Below are 24,634 nucleotides of genomic sequence, written 5' to 3'. Positions count from 1 at the left end.
TGACATTGTTCCCCTGCTTACCATTGACATGAGGCTCATCGACAGCAGAAAGCCAACCACCTCCAGAGCTGTGCATTGTGCCTGCGTGTGTTCCCGTCTTTCATTCGTTAGTTTTCATGATACAACACCACCAACGAGATCAAAATGGTTTCTGTTGAAGGTTAATGGGTCAAATGCAAAGATCAAAATCTAGTTGTTGCATGCACTCTTCTCATTAGAGGCATTTAAAGAGAATCATTTGATACAGATACTCTGATCTTGCCTTCGGGCCTCCCCTGCGTATCCTTCCTCTCTCACACATGCACGCACACTGTCAGTCCTCAGGGCCCAGGCAGGGGGATGAATTCAGATATGTTTCTTTGAAGTGAGTGAGCCTGCAAAGCTTTAGCAGTGTGTGCTTGTGTGCATAAGCTCACAGGCACAATATGCACAACAATCCTGCTGTAGTGGTGCTAGCTTTTTTCATCAGACCAGGTGTTTAATTATTAATGTATGGTAAAATAAGTGGAGGCAGAACAGTTTTGACCCTGCGGCAGTACTGTTTAACCTTTATGCTGGTGTAATCCCACAGGCAAAGAAGTGTGTTACTCAATAATAATAAAAAAAAAACTTTGTGGAGGTAAATAACAGTGGATTTTACAAAGAAATATGTGTTCCTTGCAATTTTTTTAACACTGTTGAAGTTTCTTTTTTCTCTAATTTTCAAATTTTGACTTTATGTGATGAACAGACAAAATATTGCATCTTTTTGAGGTGAAAGGGAAATATTTATCTGCTTAACTCTGTCTTCCTCTCCTTTATTCTAATACTAAATAGGATCCTGTGTTGGAATGGACAATCATTTCAGAGAGATGTTAAATTTCTTCTTTTTTTGTCGCAATGCATGTGGGAAATGTTTGTGACAGCAGAATAAATATGAGCAGTTTTATTTCCATTATCTAAATTGAAATCTGCCAATCACAGATATCTGTGTATGAAGTTATCTACTGTTGAAAAACATGAGTTTAAAACTGTTAATAGTATATCTACACACACACCCACACACATACCGTTGTTGTAATATCTTACATTTCTGCTGTCTTGTGTCTTTTTAGGTGTGTGGAAATCATTGCCAAGGAAGGAAGGAGCCTCAAGGAGCTCTATCTGGTGTCTTGTAAAATCACAGACCACGGTAGGAGACTTTTTGTTGCAGTCAACCTCCAACATTATGATCATAACCATCATTGCCCACATTCTCCGCAGCGCAATCATTCGGTTTTTATGGTTCAGCTCTTATGAGACTTGCAAACAGTAAAAACATAATGAAAAGTTTCACACAGAAGAAAATAATGCCTCTTATTGCCGCTCATAGCGTAGATGAGCATCTTGCTATTGACGTTTACCTTCCAGGAAATAGTTTTTGAATGAAATGGGCAGAATGACTCAGTTTAGTCGCAGATGTGATGGTTTCTGAACTCTAAGGCGGAATGTGTGCAGCAGGGTGTCAGGACTGCTTCAAGCAGGATTTCCTTGCATTTGCTTTTGTTTGTGGATTAGAGGTGTTTGCATTGTCTGACAGAAGATATACAATTTTTTCCCGCCCTTTGCAACACCCGTGCTCACAGCTTGTCTATCCTCCAAGCATCCTCTTCTCTTTTCGTAGTGTTTACTCTACCTTTGCTCCTTTGCTTGATGCCATTCCGCCATATGTCTTGCTGAATATTCAAGCCTTTCATCAGATGCAGCACAATACACAGTTGGAGTTCCTTAGTGCTGGAGAATAAGGAGCAGACTGCCGACTATTACAGCATGCTTCGAATATGCAATTCATGTGCGGTAATATTTATATATTCAGCTGTCGAAATGTGCACACTACAAATTCAACAACAATGGGAAGCAAACTTCTTTTTTCACTGTTTACATTATAGCAAGGATTATTTAAACAAAGCTTGGAATAAATACCTAAAACCTTCTGATTTGATTGTACATTAATAAAAGACTGAGTGAGTCTGACTTTTTTGGAACAGCTTGAAGGAAAAAGGCTCTCATCAAGAACATGGCAGCACCGCTACTTTTGTGTCTGTCATTTAATCACTTGTGGTTATGTTTCATCAGTATCTAATGGTGGGAGTGTTGGCCTAGGGGTTAAAGCAGTGCGCTTGTGCTCTGAGAAGGTTGCGAGTACCCTGTTCGATCTCCACTATGGGTTCCTGAGCAAGACCCTTAATCCCACAGTGCTCAACGGGCGCCACACAGTTGCTGCCCACTGCTCCCTCCGATACCTTTTTTATGGTTTTCTTGAAAAATTTGTTAATTTTGTCATCATCTAAACATAAAGAAAGACGTTTTCTCATCATAACGAGATGATTGGTGTGTGTTAAAACTGATTACATCCTTCAATACAACAACAGCGGAAAAGGATATGTGTAATTCTGTACATAATTTTGTGTTTAACTTTTAGGTAACGAGATTACATTGTTGGTAGATGATTTGCTTCCACTTCTGATTCATTAGCAACTAGACCTACAGTGTATGCCTCCGGCGCCTTAGTGCTAGTGTTCTGTCACCGCATGTTTTCTAAACAGCTCTGGGGTTATACCACTAACTGTTATAAGATGCATTAACCCCCAAAATGAGTCCAAATAAAAGATTTTCATAAAAAAAAACAAAAACAGTCAGATTTTTTTCTAATGTATTCCATGCAATCCAATCATCCACCACGACCTGACCATGTGTGAAAAGAAAAAGCAAATAAAAAAACTGATTATTTGCTGACAAGCGGTACAGCGACTGCACAACTACTACAACTGCAGGCATGGATGGACTGGGAATCCAGGGCTGTTGGCCAGCCTCATTCATTACTGCTACAGATTAATCATTTCGTTATCTCAAGAAATCAATTAATGGTTTAACCGTGATAACGAGATGATTATGCCATTATCTCAAGAAGGCAAAGGATTAAAACAACCGCTCTCGGCTTACATACCAAGGGGATGGGTTAAAGGCAGAGGTAAATTTACCCAGTTTGAGATCAATAAAGTCCAATTATTATTATTTGCTATTACTTCATAATGAATAAGTTTAATAAGTAATAAATAGTTCAGTCATAAACAATCTTATTTCCTGTATACCTTCGTAAGTATTTAGTTTGGACAAAAACAAAAAATCTCTTAGACATGAGTACAGATTGTATGGTACTTTACATTTTTGTTCAGTAAATACTTCTTTTTTTGTACCTCTGTGTTTTATTTCTGTAAAACTTGACTTCTGGTCAAAGTATTGACCTGATATAAACACTTCTATTGATGAATCAAACATTTGTTCCTAACATTAATGTCCGTGAAGCTGGGTTGCTTTTTAACATGTAGCCAGATCTATTAACTTTCATAGTTTTTTCTTTTTATTTATTTTTTAAGATATTAAGTAGTGAAAAAAGGGTCTTAAACCACTACAGCCACTGGCAAAGTTGTAATTGTTTAATTATTTTATGGTAGATGCTTAATCTATATTTGACGCATTTAGAGAACCTGCGTCAAACAATTAAATACATTTGGTTTACTATTTTGGATAAACTAAATAAAATATTGAACCTGTGATTACACATCTGAGATTTAAGTGTGGTTATACTGAAGAGTCTCTCATGCTATATTCTAAATATTTCTATATTGTAGCCAAGTCTTTCAGCAGGCTGACATAATTCCTAGTTTGTTTACTCTATTATACAGTCAGTCGATATCAACAGGTTAAAATCAGATCATAAAGCTTTTGTATTCCAATTAGTCTTGCTTTTGCTGTATCTTTTTTAAATAGGTTTTATTTCTGCAAAACTACAACATCCCAGTCATAGCTTTAATCTTTAAATGTTTCTGAATAAACATATAAAACATCTATTTTTATTTTTCCCTTTTCAACACAAAAGTATCTCTTGATGAGACGATACTAAGTACTATGTCTAACAGTGAAACAAACTGCCAAATTTAAAAACATATAAAACATATAATCATCATGTTGAAACGTCACTTTATATACATTTTAGGATATTTGTTTGCATATCTTATTTCATAATTTTGCATATGAAGTAACACAAAACCATATTATGGATTGTGGCAATTTAATGGTGGACCTCTCTAGCTATCAAAACCAACTTGATCTTAGCAACTGGTCCAATACTTCTGATAGATTAGATCGTGTAAAGAAAGCAACCTTTATGTTCAGCATTTTGAACGGCATACGCTTTTTAAAGTTGTATTGTTGTATTAATGTGTTATTTAATGAATTATGTTGCAGTTGGCTTATGCACTTTCAAAGTTTCAGCAGTCTGTGAGTTACATCTCCAGCCATTTGCTTCTCTTCTCGACCTTCATTACCTTTGACGGACTTGGTGCCTCTCTGCATACTGTTGCACTTGCTATGCTAATTGTGTTTTTCTCTTTTCTGTGAAAATGATTCCATGTAGAGCCCTAATTGTGTCAAGTTTCCCTCAGGATGTTATGAATGTGTCGTGTGTGTTGCAGAGAGTGGACTTGAAAGGGTTTGCTCCTTGATAAGCTGCAGGGTTGCTGGAAACTTCTCCAAGTTACGGTAACATTTAGCACCTTGACCTCTCTGAACCGGAGCTTTAACTGTGCCTCCAAGTGTGTAAAGCATTGCGTGGGTGTGTTTTTGCTGGAGTTTGATTAATGACTCCAAGATCCCCAAAGTACATTACAGAAGAAATGTACACAACCACCTCCTTATACATCCTTATTTGTTTGAGCATCTCTGGTCACTTTGACCAAGATGAATTGCTGAAATCTGATCTTCCTTCGCTAATGACCCCTTTGGCCCTCTCAGGCCGCTGATATGGTTGCTATCTGTTTGTGCTTGTGTTTATTTCTGCCCTTCAAGAATAAAGATGTCTTATGGTTGAGCTCTGTTTTCCAACATGATTTGTTGGTTTCCTGCTCCTGCTTTTGCTAAATTAAATAAAAGAAATGAGATTTTACATCTGCCTCACTGACCCATGTTTTTTTCCGCCCATCTCCTGTGCTAATTATTTTTATTAATGGCCGCTCTGAGTGCATTTGAGATGTCCACAGGCCTCCTATAAACAATATGTTTTAGTGTTTTCCTTTTTTTTTTTTTTCTTCTAGCTTTTCCTTCTTGCCTAATCTTTGTGGCAACATTTAGGAAAGACAGACATCAGAGTGGTTTCTTTTGAAAGACAGAGCTGGCATTAATATTTTTTTTCCGTTTATGGATTGTTTGGAAAATTACTGTATTAATAATAGGAAGAATAGATGGATAAAATGACAGTAAGGCATTACTAGGCTTTAAAAGCAAAGTAAAGAACAAAGAAGCAGTCCTATCAGATAACATCAAACTTAGCAAACGTTGATGTTTCTACTGTAAAGACTCATTGATCATAAATCCTGTAAATAACACTTTTCCAAAACACTTGCACTGTGAAGCATAGGCAATACTTGACAGTTTGCTTATCATCTCCTATTCAACCAGCCTTCAAAATGCAAATAATCTAGAATATTTTTTTTTACACAAATGTGTATGATCTTTCTCTTGGAAAGGTCTTCTGAAATGCATGAGGGATTCTAAGCGATCACATAAGTTAAACAGTGATTGCTCCTCATATGCTGCCAAAACTATTCTGTCAAGACTGTGGTGATTCTTTATTACAGTCTAAGAGTTTCTTAGTGCTGCATGGATAAACCTGGTTCCATCGGTGGTGGCTGTTTAATTACATGTTCCCTGCAGGCAGCTATGTAGGTTAGCCACAATAGAATTTTAAGGAGGAGTGTCCAAACTTACTTCTTGTCAGGTCTAAAGGAATATCAACCAGAGCAATCCACACTGAAAAGATAAGCAGCTAAAACAACAGCTCAGACTGCACACAGCTACACGTTATATCTCCAGGAAAGAAGCAGACACAACTCCATATTGTCATTGTGAAGTTGCTGCACAGGAGCTGGCATTTTTGAGCTCCCATGCCATTATTACAGTAAAATAATGACGTTGGATCTACTTTCTTGATGTTTTAAAGGGGAAGGCCGTTTTTTTTTTTCACATTGGGCCCTTGATTTTACGTTAGTACATCATGTTCTACTCACCCATATTAGTTTTGTGTCATTTGGAGCTGTTATGAAGATATTCCATTAGGTTATATGCAAGTAACGTCTTCCTATGGGCTACGATTTGAAGGCACAAACTAAACTGTTCCTAATTTATTCTTTATGGTACGCCAGCATTCATAACATGTTGGTGAATCACTGTCCCCCAGACATCCGCGGTTATATTTTTTATATTTATATAATTTAAAAACAAAGCAGTGTGTGTATGACGTCATCCGCGTGCGCCGGCTACCGTTCATTCATCATGTTCGCTGAACTGCTGCTAGTTTTACTTACATGCCTGGAAGATGTCTAGTGCTACAACCACAGATGATCTCGCTCTCGAAATGGAATTGAACGATTCAGATTAGCTAGCTGAATAAATAAAAGGGGTAGAGCGTAGCCGCCTGTGGCCCGTGCTGCCTGTCACAACTCCAGTCCGTTGTTTGCCTATAGGAAGACGTTACTTGGATATAACCTGACCGAATATCTTCAGAACAGATCCAAATGACACAAAACTCATATGGGTCAGTAGAACATGATGTAATCACGTAAAATCAAGGGCCCAATGTAAAAAAAAAAAAAAAAAATGGCGTTCCCCTTTAAAAGAGTGTTATATTGCGTGGACTCATGGAAAAACAAACTGGCTTTCTGAATTATTTATACTCTGGAACCCTGTATCAGAAAGGATCACTTCTGTTACCAATTCACGTAGATGCAACATCTAAATCATTTTATATTGTTGCAGAAATGCAAATGAATATTTACTGAAGCTTACTGTTCTCCTGTGGTATCATGAGTGTTTGTCCAAAAAGAGGACAATCCCAAACTCGATTCATATAAGCACTGGTACCAGGTTCTCAACGAGTAAACAGCTCTGGGGTCATTTCCAGATATCTGATTGAAATACTACAGACTGTGCTCTGATTTTAACCACATCTTTAGAGCTTCCCTGCTGCAGGGCAGCACTATAACATCCAATAATTTATTCCACAACCACCTGCTGAATTTTGCATCCTGGTCTCACTCTATAAATTATGCTTGTGTTGAAAAATCACATTGAACTTCATAATTATCTGTGCGAGCAGATGCTGGAGGAGGAAAAACCTTTTTTTGAGTTGATTTTGAAAATTTTTAAATAAAATAGACAACAAAATAAAAGCATGCACTTAAAAACATACATGTGGAAGACAAGTAAATAAATATTGAGGCTAAAAATTATAATTATATATAAAAAAGGTCATTATTATAAAGTTGAACAAATAAACAGTTAATTAAATATATGTATACATTTATTTCTCATTGTATCATTTAATTACTCTTAAATTTGATGTACTATTTTCATATTTAATTGCATGCCTATTGAGCATTTATTTGTTTATTTTTAATTATGTCAGAGTCCTCCATTCAGTTTTAGTTTTTTTTCAGGTTTGGAAACAAATTTTCTTTTAAGAAAGGATTGTAATAGAAAAGTAGAACTCTCTATCTCACAATGTGAAAAGTTTAGTACATGTTTACTTTGATGATTAAAACTTTTTGCAGAAGGGAGATAACATTTAAACAGGTTTTCACTTGTTTTATCTTCCATAAAGCTAAAGAGCAGATATCTGGATGATTCAAATAGCTTATTTTCAGAGTGTCTCTGTTGAATGGATGGTGGTATTGTGGGTTGTTTCTCTTGCAGAGATAACAGAATCACAAAACATTGAAAGCTGATCCTGATGAGAAAACTCCCTCACCTTCTGTGCTGTTGTTAATCAGATCTCTTTACCACCATCTTTCTCCTCAGTGACCATCCCCTCTTTTCCTCAACACCTGAGATACAGTGATGCACCCTGGTCTCCTTTCACTCTTGCTCTCGTCTTCCGTTAGCCCCCTTTTGTTCACCTCAGTGCGTGATTTGCATTAACATGCATTCTGTGTGTGTGCATCTGCCCGCCCTTATCTTGTCCCCCGTAGCTCACCTGCTTTATCCAGATATAAAAACAGAGACCTCGGTGCTACTGCTTCTTACATATGGAAATCCTTTTCCTTCCCCACACTGTGCTCCATGATCCTTTGCATTCTTAGTCCTTTCCCCTTGTTTACGTTTGAGAAAGGCAAGACAGTGTGAAACACCTGTGGGAGATTTTGTACTGGTGAGAGGGGAAGGAATGAGGAAGCTTTGCTCTACTTCTTGAGGACTTCAAGCAGAGGCGGTATAAATATTAGCAATGTGGGGATATTTATGTTAGACTTTAAGATTGCTGGTAGTCGACCTCTTTTTCTGTTCAGTGTTTCAATAATGATATATTTACCTTTTCCAATTCCTCATACTATGAACCTCTGCAGAAGGTTTTCCAATGTGTACTATGTAATTACTGTGTAGTTACTATGTAATTAGATATTCCTTACAGTGATTGGACTTTTTATCTAATGCTAATTTAATGATGAATTTTATTTATTGATAATTGGTCACAAGTTTAATGGCACCATGTGGATAAAGCATCCTGGACATAGAACATTGATGACACCACTGTTGTTGTGAGCACTCCAATACAGAAGATGCATGAAGACATAAGTTGGTGATCTTCAGCATTTTTTAAGGTCTTTCATAAAGCTAAAACCAGATATCTGGATGATATTTCAGGGTGTCTCTTTTGAATGGATGGTGGTGTTGTAGGTTTGTTCTCAGCTTGTTCAGCCCTTAGCTGGATTCAGCGGGTCTTTAATTCAAAAATCCAATATTTTACCGATCAGTGAATGCAGCATACCTTAGTGTCTGTGGTTCATTCAAGCTGCAAGAGAGTGAGAGTGAACAAGACATTTAACAGATCTGCTCGAGAAAGCGAGACAGGTTACTGGATGGTTCAACAAATTTGTTCTTTTTCTTTCCTTCAGAGCTTGGAATTTGTGTCGGGTAACCTGCTGCGTAGAAACATTATCATTGTTGGTTATTGCAAGGACAAGGACGTATGGTATGCTACCGACAGATGTTGCTCAGAATAAAAAAAAAAAAAAAACCTAGATTATGTAAATTGAAAAGATATAACCACTAAAACAATGTATTGAACCTGTTTGTGCCAGCCCGAATAAAAACTTTTTAGATATCATTCTTTTTTTCCATTACTTTTTCCCCCAAAACCAACAGCTTTGTTTGTTCAATTAGATTAATTAATACTTAGTTTAATTTTTTAGAAAGTTTTATTATTTTATGGCCTGTGGGTGGTTTCAATTAAAAGGTTTGGACTTAGGTGTTGCCAACAGATTGGACTCCTCTGATGTAAAGAAATCACATTCAAAGTTTTTGGTTTATACCAGTTTTCACATACATTTGATCATCTAAATCCTGTCCATATCTGTAATTAACACCTACTAAAATAAATAGACGTCATCAGTAAACTAAGAGCTCCGTCACAGATTCAAAAATCGTTGAAAATGAAGTAAAAAGTAGTAATGATGTTTACCCTAATAAAGATAAATGAGAAATGAAAAACTAACAGCGACAGCCCATCATCCAGAATGCAATGATTGTCTTGTGTAGTTTTATAAGTAGGATTGAGCCCCTCAGATTGTGCATTTTATTGTTTTGTCCATCTGTATTTACCCATCTGTGAGCTTGTGGGATTATTGTTGTCATTCAATTTGGAGCGTCCGATTATTTTATTTGATCACCACTTCGCAGCTATCCTGTGGTCAACACAGATCTACTTACCCACCCTCTTTGCAAATGCATGTCTTCCCCACCTCCATTTTTGTTCCAAAACCAAACTTTCCTTCTCCTCATAAATACCTTTCTTTTCATCTTTATGCTCCTGCTCTTATCAAATGTGCTTTACTATGAAAGCACAATGAGCATCGATAGATGGGGCTTATAAAGCTGAGCTAGAGAAATGAAGCATGCTTATGAGTGCATTTTTGAGTGTGAGTTGCTTCTTGTTTATGTGTGTTGCTGTGTCCTCACACTAATTTTCATCGTCGCCAGGATAAATTGATACACACTTTACTCCTGAAGTATCATATTGCTCTTTATAAGGAAAGGTCACTTAGCATAAAAGCAGCAGCAACAGCACAGTAGCTACCTTACAGACAATGAAAGTGACGTGATTATATGATCCTGTATATATGATGAGGCCATTAGAGTATGCTCTAACCTCAAGAGTTACTATGCCTGCTTTTAACCTTAAGGCACCACTCAGTTTTTATTATTCTGCATTGCTTGTAGGACAGATGTTCATGTCAAAAGCTTCAGCACAATATCTTTTAATGCCTTCGATAAGGACAAGCGCGCTATCTGTAAAATGTCACACCAGGCTAGAATGGTCGCTGTAAAGAAAAGTGATGAGGACTTAAATTAGATTGTGACTTTCTGCATTTACATGTTACGTAAACCAACATTAGCGCGGATCTCTTTATACCGTTTGGTCTTTGTCAGATCTCTATTTCTCTTCAAGCATATTGTGGTTCTCATGCTGCAGTAATTCACTGCTGTCCTCCCTAAGTGTTCTCGAATATAATGGAATGTAAATGTAGATAGTGTAATAGCTTGTTTGTTATTACTTTATCGCTGTTTGCTACTTAGAGGGTAAATAAGGAAGCTGCGGGCGTTTAAAGTGCGCAGAGCAGGACAGCAGATTTATGAGGACTGCTAAAGAGAGGAGGTCTACAAGGCCTTTCAGACGTTTTTAGTGCTGTTTGAGATGAGAGAGTCCTGGTAGTTTTGATGGTAAGATTAACATGTTTGTCTGTTTCTTGACAAAATTCCACTTTAGGGACATTTTCCAGGAAACCAGTGCAATCTTATCTGTAGTTTTATTTTTATTATTTCTTTAAAGGATTATAGATGACAGACCTTTGCTTTTGGTCATCTGGAAAGTCAGAAAAAGTTAGTCTACTGATGTATTGTTTATTTATTTATTTTTTTCAAACTATTTTTCTGCAAGCTTCACATGATAAAGGTGCAACTAAAAATAATCACAATGTGGTTATGTAGATTCTGAATGTATAATAAATTTAGGGCTGCAACTAACAATTATTTTGCAAATTGATTAATCTGTCTATTTTTTTTTTTCAATTAATCGATTAATAATAACAAAAGGTTCCTCAAAGGAGACTTTATGAAATTAAACCAGGTGAAACCTTTCCACCTGTAGAGTTCTGTATAGAGCATATTTGCAGATAATTGTCTTTTCTTTTTTACTTTAAATGCAAAATTTACTTCTTATTTATTTATTTACAATTTTAATATAATTACTGCTCTAATTGGATTCCTCTGTCTGCTAAAGGCATGTTCTACACTCTTTATTCCAGTTAACGATCAATCGATTCATAAATTAGTTGACAATTATCTCAATGATCGATTAATCACGATTAATCTGATTGATTGTTTCAACCCTAAATAAGTTATCACTCTTCTGTGATCCAAGGTGCTCCAAATGCTTAAGCATTTTTGTTTAATCTGGTTTTAGGATGATTTTATTTTGTTGCAGAGTATTTTCTGCCAGTCACAGTCAGAAAAATCTGTCTGTCTGTCTGTTAATCTGTCTATATATGTACCCATATATATAATTATGTATATGTATATACGTAGATGGATGGATGGATGTTTTATGTACAGAAAGCCCAGTCCCCACTGAGCTTACACTTCCTTTTCAGTACTAACAAGAAAAAGAGAATGACGTGGCAGGTAGGGCTGTAAAAGACTTTGGTACAAAGATGACTAAAAATGGATCCTAAGATGGATGTGAAGTGAAGTGCGTTCATAACCAAAGAAATGTGCTGAAAAGATGTGCAGCAGCATTGTGCATCATGAGCAGCTGTATAATTAAAGACCAGCTGACACTAAAATAAAGTGAGTTACAGCAGTGGTCAGCAAAGCATGGATTACTGTTTCCAAGCGTTTTTCTCTTGCAGCGTGCCCTTTGTCTCGCAGAAGCTGAAAGAAGTTGGATTCGACGACAGCCTTGATCGGTCTGTTAACAGTTAACCTACTGTCCATTTTAATAAGCAGGATTATTTCTGCCTCTGCTTCAGAAACTGACCAGGACTCTCCACATTCAAACATAAGCCATTTGATGTGCGACAGAAAACAGATTTAAGGCCCTGCACCCCTTCAAATCATTTAAACAATTACCAGTCGTTTGCTAGAAGAAAGGGCTGTGTTGTTTTTGAGAAGTACTGATTATTTATAGCTTTATTTGAAGGCTCAGAAAGCTTTTTTCCACACTATTCTAATTCTGGGATACCATCAGGAGCATTCAAGATGCCTTCCAAATCCTTTGCACCTTATCAGGTTTTTCTTATGCTCGGATTTGTGCAACATTATATGACTGTAGATTTTAAAATGAAATAATAACGAACTCCACAGAACTCAGTTACCTTAAAAAAATGACAGGTTGAGAAGTAATCATCCCATAGCATCACAGCAGTAAAACTCTTCTTATTACTCCTTTTCAATTTTTTTTTATTTTTCAGCTATGATATATCAAAGATTATTGTTTTGTGATTAAGTTTTTGAAATCACTACATTTAATGGTTATTTTAACCCTTGAACTTTAATCCAGCTTACCTTTATGGGAGAGCAAGTCTGCGACAATCCCGTTGACCTTCATTTCACTAAGTAAAACAATAAAACCAGAAAAAAACCCAAAGCCATAACCAGCCTCTCTGAACATGTGTCTCTTTGACCCTAACAACCAGTTGCACACAATAAGGATTCACCAGGTAAATTAATAAGGTGAATGTTTACTGTTCGAGGCATATTAGATAAAGCGAGGTCGAGGAGCATAACTGTAACATATGCTGTAAAATGCTGGACAGAGAAAGGGCAAATGCTCATCTGGTGTTATTATCTCAGCAAATCAATGATGGTACGGCAGCCCAGGGAGGAGATGCAAAGCATGATGACAAGCTGGAAGCTGGACTTTAGAGCTCTTTCCTTCTAAGGAGTGTTAATGTAAACTTTTCCTTTAAACTGTGAGAAATCTCTGAATATTTTCTCAATTCATTAAAATTATTGATCTTGTATAAAAAAAAAAAAAAGTACTATAAATGGGAAATCCAAGTGCATCTCATTTACACATGATTTTTCATTTTTCAAAGGTCCTGTATTATCTAAAGTAAGGTCCAAAATGTAAAAAAAAAGAAGAAAGAAAATTAAGGAAAAAAAACTACGATGACCTTTGTAAAGGGTCGCTATGATTCATATTCTACTGCATATGGAGCATTTCTACATTTGTCAGTAGTCTGTGCCTGAATAACGTCAGTAGTTCTTACAATAAGAAACTGCAGTTGTTTTCTGACCACATATTATCCAAAAAATGTGCAACTTCATTATTTGCTTCTGAAAATATTTTTATCTCAATAAAAACAACAGAAGTCATCAAAAAACTAATGTCTTTCTCATTGTGATGATGTTTTCAGACAGGATAAATTGATGGTTTAGTTGTTCATTATGATGCTTTTAATTGTTTATATATTTCCTTTCTTTTTTGGAATGACATCTTGCTGTTTTACCTTGAAACATATTCGTGTTTTTCAAGTAAACTGTCTACAAACAACAATTGGAGAAAACTTTGCCTCTTTTTATAAACCTAAAAACATCTGCTACTGAGTTTTAATGATTAGCGTTTCAGCTGCTTTCATGCCACTCTCCTCAACACCGATCCTGGTATACAGAAGGGAGCTGAAATAGGCAGTAGTCTCTCTCTGCCTTTGAATATTACTGTAAAGATAAAACACTTCGATTTGCAGGCTTAACACAGTTTTTTTTTAGACCTGCAAATAATGAGCACAGCCTCTAAAAAAACTCTTTTCAAATCACACAGACATATTCACCAACTTAAACAAGAATTACAACCAGTCCAAATTTTGAGCAGGCAAACATCAGGAATGCCTAATAATTTCCCTTCAGAAATGTCTGGGTCACAACCTTAAAGGTATAGCAGAGGATTTTCGTGAATTTTCTAAAAGACCCGCCCTCTTCACTTTAAAAAAAATGCACATGCACAACCCTGTACCTGCTCCAAAGAGAGAGCACCTATTAAGCGCATGCGAAAGCATGCATGAACCCATTTCTCCTCATGCATGCTCTGTTTAAAAGTTGTTGTTTGCATGGCTCATACAAGCTTACTTTCCAAAAGAAGATTTGCAATTTTTTCACTATGTCACACTCACCAGTAAGTGAAAATGGGGCAAGCACGTATGACGGCCTTGCGTAAACATATCACCAGAATGACTGACAATTAGGAGGATCACTTATTTAGATGATCCATCCGGGAAAATAACATCCTCCACTATACCTTTAAGGAAACAATTCAAATCGAATAATAAACTCAATTTCCAAAGATTCCATCTAAAGTAATTACAAATTATCACTATTCAGCAATCACTGTATTTTTTCCAGGCGTCTTATTAGCTTATAAACCTGCATAAATACCTGCCCTGACTCTGTATTTTATCCTTCTTTGAGAATAGTGTTGACAAAAAGACGTATTTCAATATTTTCTATAAAAACCAATTATCATACTGGGCTACCACAATAAATGATTAAAATGTAATTGTGGACTGTGAATAAAACATTTACCTTTCTTCTTTTATCTTTTTTTCCTAAATCTTTACATATTCAATCAGTTTTGATACGATGAAAGCAATGAAAACTCAAATCAGAATTCCTTGGTTGTTTTCCAAACTTAAACAAGTGTATACCAATTTGGATATTTTTCTTTCCATAAAATTATTTTTTTAATATTAATATTGATGGTTTTAAATCAATAGTCCAGTCTCTTAGAGAGCATCTGCTTCAATACTAACTAAAAGAACAAATACAGTATCTGCAGGAACTTATTATATTTACATTTAAGACAAAATACATATAAAAACAATTGCACATCAGAATATATGTATCTCAAGTAAATCACTTTCACAGATTGCAACCTGTTCCCCATCTTCTAAAAATATAAAAAAACCAAGGCCAACCAAAAAATGGGAGGAACCAGATACTGACTGATTTGATATATTGTCTGTCTTATTAAAGCCCACCTTTTATCATTGATACCTTTGTTTTCTCTTTCACAAATACATCAGGAAATTGCTTTAATGCCCAGCACTAGATAAAAACTCTGATAAAAGCAGCCAAGGAAAAAGAAATATATTTGTTTTTATTAAAGGAAAAATTGTAATTATCTATACATCAATGTTTAGAATGTCAGAACTTGTTAAATATGGGAAAATAAATAACATAAGAGGTGTCAAAAGTATTAATGTTACCCAAGTAGAAGTATAAATCCTAAATTTTTGTGAAAGACAGTACCAAAGATTTTTTCTCATGCAAAAGTCTAAAAGTACCATTTTAAAACTAAAAGTGTAAAAGTAGTGAAGGAAAAAATTTTAATAACAGATGCTTTAAAACTTATACTGGTCACCGCACTAACCTTTAAAATTAACATTTTTCTCCAATTCTCAAGCATCATTTTCTGAAACATAATATTCTTAATTTTATAACTAATGGCAACAGTGACAAATTTTATTTTGCATCATCTTGAAAAACTATGTTTTGTGGTTTGTTGCAAACACAAACAAATTGTCTGGATGAAACAAATTTTTTTGATGGTTTTTAATTTTTTTTTTAAATACTAACAGGCCATAACGAACATTTGCTTAAATGAAACTTAAAAATAAATAAAATAAAAATGATAATAAATCACGTTTTTGTATTCCTTACATTTTTAAAATGTAAAGTAGAAAGTAGAGATAATTGTAAAACACTGTAAGGAATAGAAGTAAAAAGTTATTTAAAGTTATTTACTACTCCAGTAAAAAATAGATTTAGTGTAAATAGTATAAATTTCTACTTAAGTAAAGTAACCCAGTAATTGTACTTTGTTACTTGACACCTGAAAAATGTTTTGCTCTGGAAGAAATATTTCTTTGGCTCCAGTTGTGAAAACTGTGAATCATCTCGCCTCTTAATAAAATTCATAGTTATCCACCGACTCTTTTTAATATAAGTTTGGAAAGCTAATTATACGATGTGTAGGAAACATGAGAGGGTGGCAGGTTAAGGTGGGGGAGAGCAAAGGCTGGTTAAAAGGTTTAAATGGAAACATGTACAGAGCAGAGGTTTCTGACTGCTTGACTGCTGCTGAAGTACATAAATACTCGTCTATAGGGTTCCACTTTGCAGATTCTTTACAGTGTTTAGATTTCCATTTCTTTACATCAGCCGGTGGTGTTATTTACAGATACAGGAGAGCTGCACAGAGAAACTGAAATTGAATTAGTTTCCATATATTGTCCTCTTTCGCCTCTGCCACTAAGCCCTGTGGTCTATCCACTGTTTGCCTTATGGGGGAGAAAAGTAAAGGGGGCTTAAGCTACGAAGGCTTCAAGCTTATGCTTTCCACCATCTACTGGTCCCACTCTACTTCTCCTCTGAGGGTACTGGCTAACACACCCCGACACACAAACCTCACTTTGAGGATTACAGCCAAGCGAGCTTCAATCGCAATTACACGCACAGTCACAAACAGAACGGCACAGCCGCTGCACATTTATTATAAGATACACTTATGAGCTCGCTAATATCCTCTTCCACTCACACTATGATATTACAGCTAACACACTTTGGCTTAACTTTTGGAAAATAATGCGTGTGCTCTGCTGTTTCAGGCCTAAGCATTAAGAAGAATGTTTATAATGACTTGAATATATGTGTTTATCTTTATTTATACACATCTATGCGAGTCTACCGGTGTTTATAGATGTGTTTGAGTATGTCCAGGAGCAATGTTTGCACTCTAGGTAGGAGGCAGCTTTAGTAACAACAGTCCCTGTTTGTACTTATGAAGTTTTTATAAAAATGGATCAATTTGCTTGATCTTTTTCTCACTCCTACAATCTTCCTCGTTCTCCTAGGCTCATAGTTCGTAATAACAGCATGCTTTAAGTGTGCCCGTGGGACTCAATAACACCAAGCTGTAGAAGTATGCTCAGGATGTCCCTGTTATTGCTTGCTATAAGGCATTTGTTTATAGAAGTGAGGCATTGCATTTTTGCTACTTTTCTTATTAGTTCCTTTGCGTGTCTCTGAACATGACAGGTCCTTCTCCAGAGACACCATCATATGCACAGTGCCATCGTCTTGGAGCATCACTACCGCAGCCCATGGACAGGTGTAAACTGTTCAGCATCCTTTCTCTCCCAGTGGTTTTCTCATTTTATTTTCATGTGCATCAACTCACTCACTCTCCCTTTGCGTCTTGTTCTCCCAAACTGTCCCTCTCCACTTATCTCCCTCATGTGTGAATAGAGCTGTCCTCCAGGTTAAGGAGGAGGTGATGTATGATGGGGATCAGATATGGGAGTGTTTAATAGTTTAAATACCCTACTGTAGGTTCTATAGTTAGCTTGAGTTCCTTAGAGAGATTCTGCCTGGCTGTTAAAGAACGCTATTGCATGAATAGTGCCCTGGGCAAACCCATTATTTTGCCTCTTCCATTAATATAACAGAGCGCACACCCACTCAGATCAGGTTTAGCATTTACAACACATTTTTTTTTTACATTTTAGCTGCTCATATTTATTTAGAAAATTATTTAATATAAAATTTAAGCCAGACATTTACAGAAGTTTAAATTTATTGCTTTTTAACAATTTCGGAAAGTCCAGATGATGAATGCAATTGTCTAAAAAGAAGCAAGTCTTTACCCGTAATGGTTCAGGGTTAGAGACCTGTTCTGTGGTCTGATGAAACTAATACCGAAGTGTTGGGTTAATATGACCATTGTTACATTTGAAGAGTAGAGGGAAATGCTTGTAGGCAAGCCTAGGAACAGAATTCCAACAGTAAGAACAGAAGTGTTTGGTTTTCTGCAAGATGTGTTGATGCAAGATACATAGCAAGATAAAGAATAAGGTGTGGAAGAAATAAGGTAACATTTCTAGTCCTCTGCCAGGACTTTAAAGCAGCATCTTTGAAATTCAGACTAAGACCCTAAACATTAACACATGAAACAACCAGTTATGGCTTAAAGACAGCAATGTCAGTGCTTTGGAGTAGCTGTGAAAAGTCTTGACTTCACTTCCATAAAACTATGGTCAGAGCTAAAAAGGTTTGCTGAAAACCTGGATTGGTTTCACCTGTTTAATCAGATTGATTGGGCGAACATTCTTAGGATACATTAAAGTTTTCACCCAAGATCAATTTTTTTTTTTTACAAGATTCCCTTATTATTCAGGCATTTGATTAAAGGAAAAGTCCGGTCAACAATGACTAATCAATGGCTCATTATTTATACCTAAAACTAATACATTTGCTGTGATTTATTGAATTTAACATTAATAGGTAAAAAAAAAAAAATGAATAATTGATAAATGGGTTTTATTAGTGATTTAAATAAAATAAAAAAAATCAGATTTTTTTTATTAGACTGGTCTGGTTTGTCAAATATTATTTAGTGTGGTGCTAATCCGAATGTTGGGTAGTATAGTATGTACTATAATGGTAGTCAATGGGTCATTCATTCTAAACTTGTCTAAATTGCCTGTTTTTACATTATACATATAGAAATGATTAAAAATGTGCAGGATTTTTGGTTAAATATGTTAAATCAATCACACATTTCTATACTCTAATTACTGAAACATACCTGCTTTATTTAACTATGCTTGAATAAGATGTCAAAACTTTACTTCAAGCACAATTCAAACAAACGTGTTGTTGTTTACAGCCATCATTCTTAAGTTCAGTTAAACTTTAGATCACAAACTTTCTTACATGAAGGTCATTCTCTCTCTCATTTTTTCCACATCTGTATATTAGAGAGACAAAGCTGCTGCTAATCCTTTGCAAGGTCAGTGCTTGTATTGGGTGATTATCCCCCACTGTTTATTCATACTTCCTGCTGATGTCATTTCCTCCTGCTGGCTATGACCTTTGACCTGTCATTTACCTCCTATCGTTGCTTTGCTTTATTCCGGCATGATGACCACGCTCTAAAAGAACATCCCTGTCTTTATCTCTGTAGGATTCCATTTTACATGAAGGTTACTAGAGTATCTAAATGCAAAATCTGTTTGTACTTAAAAGTCACTTTTATTCCTAATATTTATTTTTACTTTTTGGGCTTTTGATTGACTCCGTAAGTCACTCTTTCTTCTTCTGCCCTCTCATCCCTTTTTTGTATTTTTTGACAGATGGTACATCACCCAGTTGTGAGGAAGTCACCAGAATGTGTAACATATTGGCCACGTTAAAATTGCTTTATCTTCGGTCTCCTAAATGTGGTTCAGAAACAGTTCTGGCTAGCGGCCACAGTATGACACGCGTTGCTGGCCATTTCCCATTGTTTGATTGATGCCACTGATAAAGCAAAGATAACTGTTTTGTGTGCATGTTCAGAACTAAAAGATAAAAGGTATATAAATATCTCCTTAAACATGAAAGGCAGTTGCAATCTTGGCACCGTTATCATTCATTACCAAACAGCATATGTACCACATTCAGCCTGGGGCTGTCTTTAATTTTGTCCAGGTTCTGCTTGGGATCATTTGACTGGGAACAAGGTTGCTGCTTCCAACTTTTAAGCACAAGTTTCCCCTGATATAAAACAGCACAGTTGTTTCTCTTTAAAATCGTAACTAGCTCCTATGTTCAGTACAAACTCCAATCCCACATCGTTATCCTTTAGTGCTACATTTATACATAGTTTTACACCATGATCTCAGTTTTATATGATGTCTAAAAAGCTGTGGCCTTTGAGTATGTCAAGCCCTCATTTTCTGTAAATGTTACCTTTATTGAAAGTGAGGTCTGGATTTAATGGCTTTCAATTAAATCTTGCTAAACTTTTTTGAGTAATAACTCTGTTAAACGTGATATGATTTGAGTTAATTTATTTAGATTTACTGTATACATACACTGTATATATGCAATGAAATATGGCATTTATAAAAATGCATTGATAAAGTAAACTTAATGGCAAATTGGAAAAAGAAATAAATATCTAAGAATATTAAATCTCCACAAAAGTGGGTGGTTTTTGGTTTGCATCTGAGCATACAACTCTGTTAAGCCAAGTTGAATTGAGAGTATTTTACAACATGTTTGTTTGACAGATTAATTATAATTTTGTGTGAATGAGCAAGCTTTACTGCTGCACAAAATCAGTGAGGAATGTTAGGAGTCATTTCTTAATGAACAATATCAGGTGATATTTTTAAAATGTGAAAAATATTAGATTTGACTTAATGTCTGTTGTATACCTTACAATAGGAATGGATTTTTCAGCATGAATGTTATTGTAAAATCCCCGTTTTTGTTTATTTAATATCTCTTTCCCACTGGCCAACAAACCTGTTTAAGTCTATTAACAATCGGCTTTTAAAGGCAGTGGGCACGGCTCACCAACCCGCATCAAACGACTCAGTGGCTTTGATCAGTCTACTACGGCCTATCTCCATTCTATGTTGTTTTCCATTGTTTACTTTCCTGGTTTCTGTTGAACTTATGACATCTTTAGTGCTGACCCAGTGTGATGGCATCACCATAGTTGCAGTGGTGTGGGACAGAGACCATACAGCTTGCCAGCAAGGCGTCAGACCCAGCTGCTTTTATCAAATGGTAAAGGAGCCAGATGCTAATTACAATCCCGTGCATTTGAAAAACCCATGTAAACACGCTAATTTCAGTGGGAAATTAGTTTGATGTTTGAACCAGAAAAGACAGTGTTTTCAAGATTTTGCTCTTTAGAAAAGCCATCATGGCAGTTGGCAGGGCTCTGATTTTTTTTTATCATGATTGCTGGTTAAACATGCAAAATCTTCCTCTTTAATTACAGGTGAAATTCATACACTTTGACTATAGATGCCTTGTAGCTGACCCTAGAAGACACTGTCATCCATAGGGTTCCATAGGGATCCTCTACTGGATTCATAGGGTTTGAGCTTGAACCCTATGGGGTACCTGCTCTAGTCCCCTATGCGTAAAATATGCCGTCCGTATGTTCTATCATCGGGTGTGACAGTGGAAAAGGAGACCCATATATTTATTTTTATGGCTTACCAAAAGAGAATTAACATCGTCAAAGATGGCTGTTGGCAATCAGAAGGGCTGACTGGACGTCAACTGCAATTAGCCTTCTGTGCAGTGTAAAATTCGTATCACTTGAGTTTCAAAACAAGTCTAGAGAGCTAACTTTGGCTGATGCCAACTGCATTTAATGTGTTGTACATTTTTTTGAGTGAATAGATTACACTGATTAGACACCTGGCAAAATAAGGGCATTTTAAATAAATATAAATAAAGATTTTGCTACAGACATAGTTGCATTTAGCTGTTTACATAAAGTAAGCATTAAGCATTGGCAGAACGCAACTTACCTTCACTCTACATACAAATATATTTTTGTTTTTTGGATGCCATATTTTCGGGACAATAGCCCAACTAGATGTGGTTTACCGATCAGCATCTGTGCTTTTAAAAGCTTCCAGACTTTCTACATGGTATGAGCACAGGTTGTGTATAAGTTACATGTATAAGTTGCCAAAGGAAAATCTTGGAGGCCTGTCAGTTTAAGGTCTTTAAAAAAGTCTGCAGGTACTTTGTATGGATCACATCTATTAAGACTGATTTAAGCTTACGGAGAAACAAATGAGAAATGAGAATGATCCATTCTGGTCAGAGGGGTCCCTCCACAGAGCTAAGCTAACCATTCGGTACTTAATATGGGGGTCTTAAGGTTGAATCTTCATTATATCACGCTTCTGAAATGCATCTATATGGAATTTTATCTACATTAAAATCTCAAACTGCATAACACGTTTACGTTCTTGGAATCAGGTATCTGGAAATTTGTCAACAAACAGCACAGTGCAATAATAAATGTAAGAGAGGTTTTATTTGGAAGATGACACTGGAAAATTTCTAGTAAAAAAAATAAAAATAAATGGCAAATAAAATCCAAGGTCATGCTTTTTGATCTTTGTAAACTTAGTTTTTTAATTGCTTTATTTATACTATTTTTGCACTTTATCTGTTGTTCACAATAGAACAAATAGGAGCAGAGAGAGGAGGAGGTAAATCCTGTTACAAAAATTTGAAAAATACCTGATGTAGTCATTGACTTGTTGGTTTATGTATGCTTTTTTAAAGTCTTCTTCACCTTAACTTTATCATTGTTCAAATCTATCTTATATCATAGACTAGACTGTCCACCTATCTTCTCTTTTTACACACTTGTTATCCTCCTTATTTTGGTTCCTTCTATTTTTCTGTTTTTTTTTTATCCTCCTGTCCTATAAAGCTCCATTTATACAGCAGCACTAATCAAATGTGTACCTGTGGAGTGTAGTTTGTAAAATCAGCGTGTGGCTTGAACATAGGAAGGATTAGCAGAAGGGAAGCACATTGTACTATAAGCCTTCAATTATATGCCTGACACCCAAATGCAGGAAGGAGACACTGTGGGCTGTGTTCATTTGATCAAGTGTGCTTTTAAAACGTTTTCGTTAGTATGTAATTATCTGTGTGCTTGTAGTATTTTCCTAAAGAAGCATTGGTATAAAAACATATTATGAACTCCTGTTTATGCTTGGCATGGAGTGAATTTATTGTTTAAAGTAAAAAAAAATAAATAAATAAAAAAAAGAACTCTTTGGATTTATAGCAAGATTTGTTTCCCACCTAAATAAGAACTGCATGTACCAGATGCCAGTTTTTGCCATGCAACCGGAGGGTAGAAGATCTACTGGGGTGGTCAGATCGACTTGTCCCTGCAACCCCAGCAAGGACATCATCGAGTACCGTATGAGGGTTTATGTACTTGGCAACCGGCCTTCTCCAGCTGTGGCAACGTACTGTCTCAGAAGAGCAGCAATGAAAGGAGAACAGCAGTATGGGTCAGACACAAGGCACTTCGTAGAACAGGAGTTCTATGTAGATGATGGTCTTGTTTCCACACCAACAGAAAAATAGGCAATTTCTTTGGTACAGAAACCCAAGCATCTCTCTCAGAGTCAAACTTGAGATTTCACAAGATCACATCCAACCGTATTGAAGTCTTAAAACTTTTCCAGCGGGAGATCAAGCTAAGGACATTAAAGATCTCCACAGCAAGGTTCAGAGAATCTGGCAGTCTACAGAACCAAACCAATGGAAGTATGTGCCTACAGAGCATAACCCAGCTGACCATGCTTCTAGGTCAGTCCAAGCTCCAAAGCTCACTGCAACTAGTTGGTTCACAGGTCAAGCATTCTTATGCAAATCGGAGACAACCAGTGAGCGGCAGGAGACATTTGAGCTCATCAATCCAGATTCTGATGTAGAAATCCGACAACAAGTAACAAGCTGTGTCACAAGTCAAAAGGTCAACCAACTAAACCCTGAGAGGTTTGCAAAATTTTCTTCATGGAAGTCCTTACAAAGAGCAATTGCAACACTCATTCATGCAGTTTACTCCTTCAAGAAGGACAGAAAGACCACAGCATGCAATAGTTGGCACTGTTGTCCAAAACCTTTTGACACTGAGTAGTTGTCGAAAGCCACAACAATAATTATTCTGGCTGTACAGCAAGGCTCCTTCTCTGAAAAATTAGATGTTCTCTTGAAGGGAGATTATATCTCCAAAAGAATCCCATTGTCTAAGCTAAATCTGACCGTGGATTCCGAAGGCCTGCTAAGGATTGGAGGCAGGCTTACACTTGCTGATTTAAGTGACAGAGAAAAGCATCCACTTATTCTTTTAGGAAAACACCATGTGTCCACATTGCTTATCAGACACTATCACAAGCAGGTTGAGCATCAAGTTTGGAAATTCACTGAAGTCGTAATTCGAGCGGCTGGCATATGGCTTGTTGGTGGCAAGCGCTGCATAAGTGCTGTTCTTCATGCATGTGTCATCTGCCGAAAGCACAGAGGAAAAAGAGAGAAGCAAAAGATGTCCGATCTCCCTCAAGAAAGACTAAGCACTTCCTCACATTTTACCTACATGGGTCTGGATGTCTTCAGTCCCTGAATTGTGACAGCTAGGCGCACAAGAGGAGGTATGGCTCGGAGTAAGCGCTGGGCTGTACTCTTTACTTGCATGAGCACACGTGCGGTCCACATAGAAGTGATAGATCCTTTAGACACTTCTTCATTCATCAATGCCTTAAGAAGATTCTTTGCAATATGTGGTCCTTCCAAACAGCTACACTGAGACTGTGGGACAAATTTCTTGTTACTTGCAGAGAGCTGGAGTTCCATAAAGTGGTGAAAGCATCAGAAGTTCAGAGGTACACAAACAATCAAGGATGCACGTGGCAGTTCAACCTCACTCTTCTCACATGGATGGTGTGTCGGAACAGATGGTTTGAATCGCAAGGAGAGTCTTAGACTCAATGTTGATGCGTACCCTCCTCCAGCTTATCTCATGAAGTCCTTGGCACACTGATGGCTGAAGTAACAGCATCATCAATGCAAGACCTCTAGTTTGTTTCCTCAGATCCAGATTTTCCACAGATACTTACCCCAACAATGCTTCTCACTCAGAAGCAGAGTGTTTTACCTCCTCCAGGGATATTCAAAGAGAAAGACC

General features: G+C 36.5%; 1 protein-coding gene across 1 annotated transcript in view; it reads left to right on the top strand.

Moving 5' to 3' along the window:
* Positions 1 to 24,634, top strand: part of fbxl17 (F-box and leucine-rich repeat protein 17) — a 287,750-nt gene that overhangs the window by 197,729 nt on the left and 65,387 nt on the right. Inside the window, exon 9 of the mRNA XM_015377171.1 lies at positions 1,095 to 1,171. Within this exon, the coding sequence (XP_015232657.1) occupies positions 1,095 to 1,171 (77 nt within the window). The remainder of the gene's footprint in view (positions 1 to 1,094; positions 1,172 to 24,634) is intronic.

Source organism: Cyprinodon variegatus, unplaced genomic scaffold, assembly GCF_000732505.1.
Source record: "Cyprinodon variegatus isolate N-32 unplaced genomic scaffold, C_variegatus-1.0 Scaffold147, whole genome shotgun sequence".
Taxonomy (NCBI): domain Eukaryota; kingdom Metazoa; phylum Chordata; class Actinopteri; order Cyprinodontiformes; family Cyprinodontidae; genus Cyprinodon; species Cyprinodon variegatus.
Note: the sequence above shows the minus strand (reverse complement) of the source record. Positions and strands in the feature narration are given on the sequence as shown.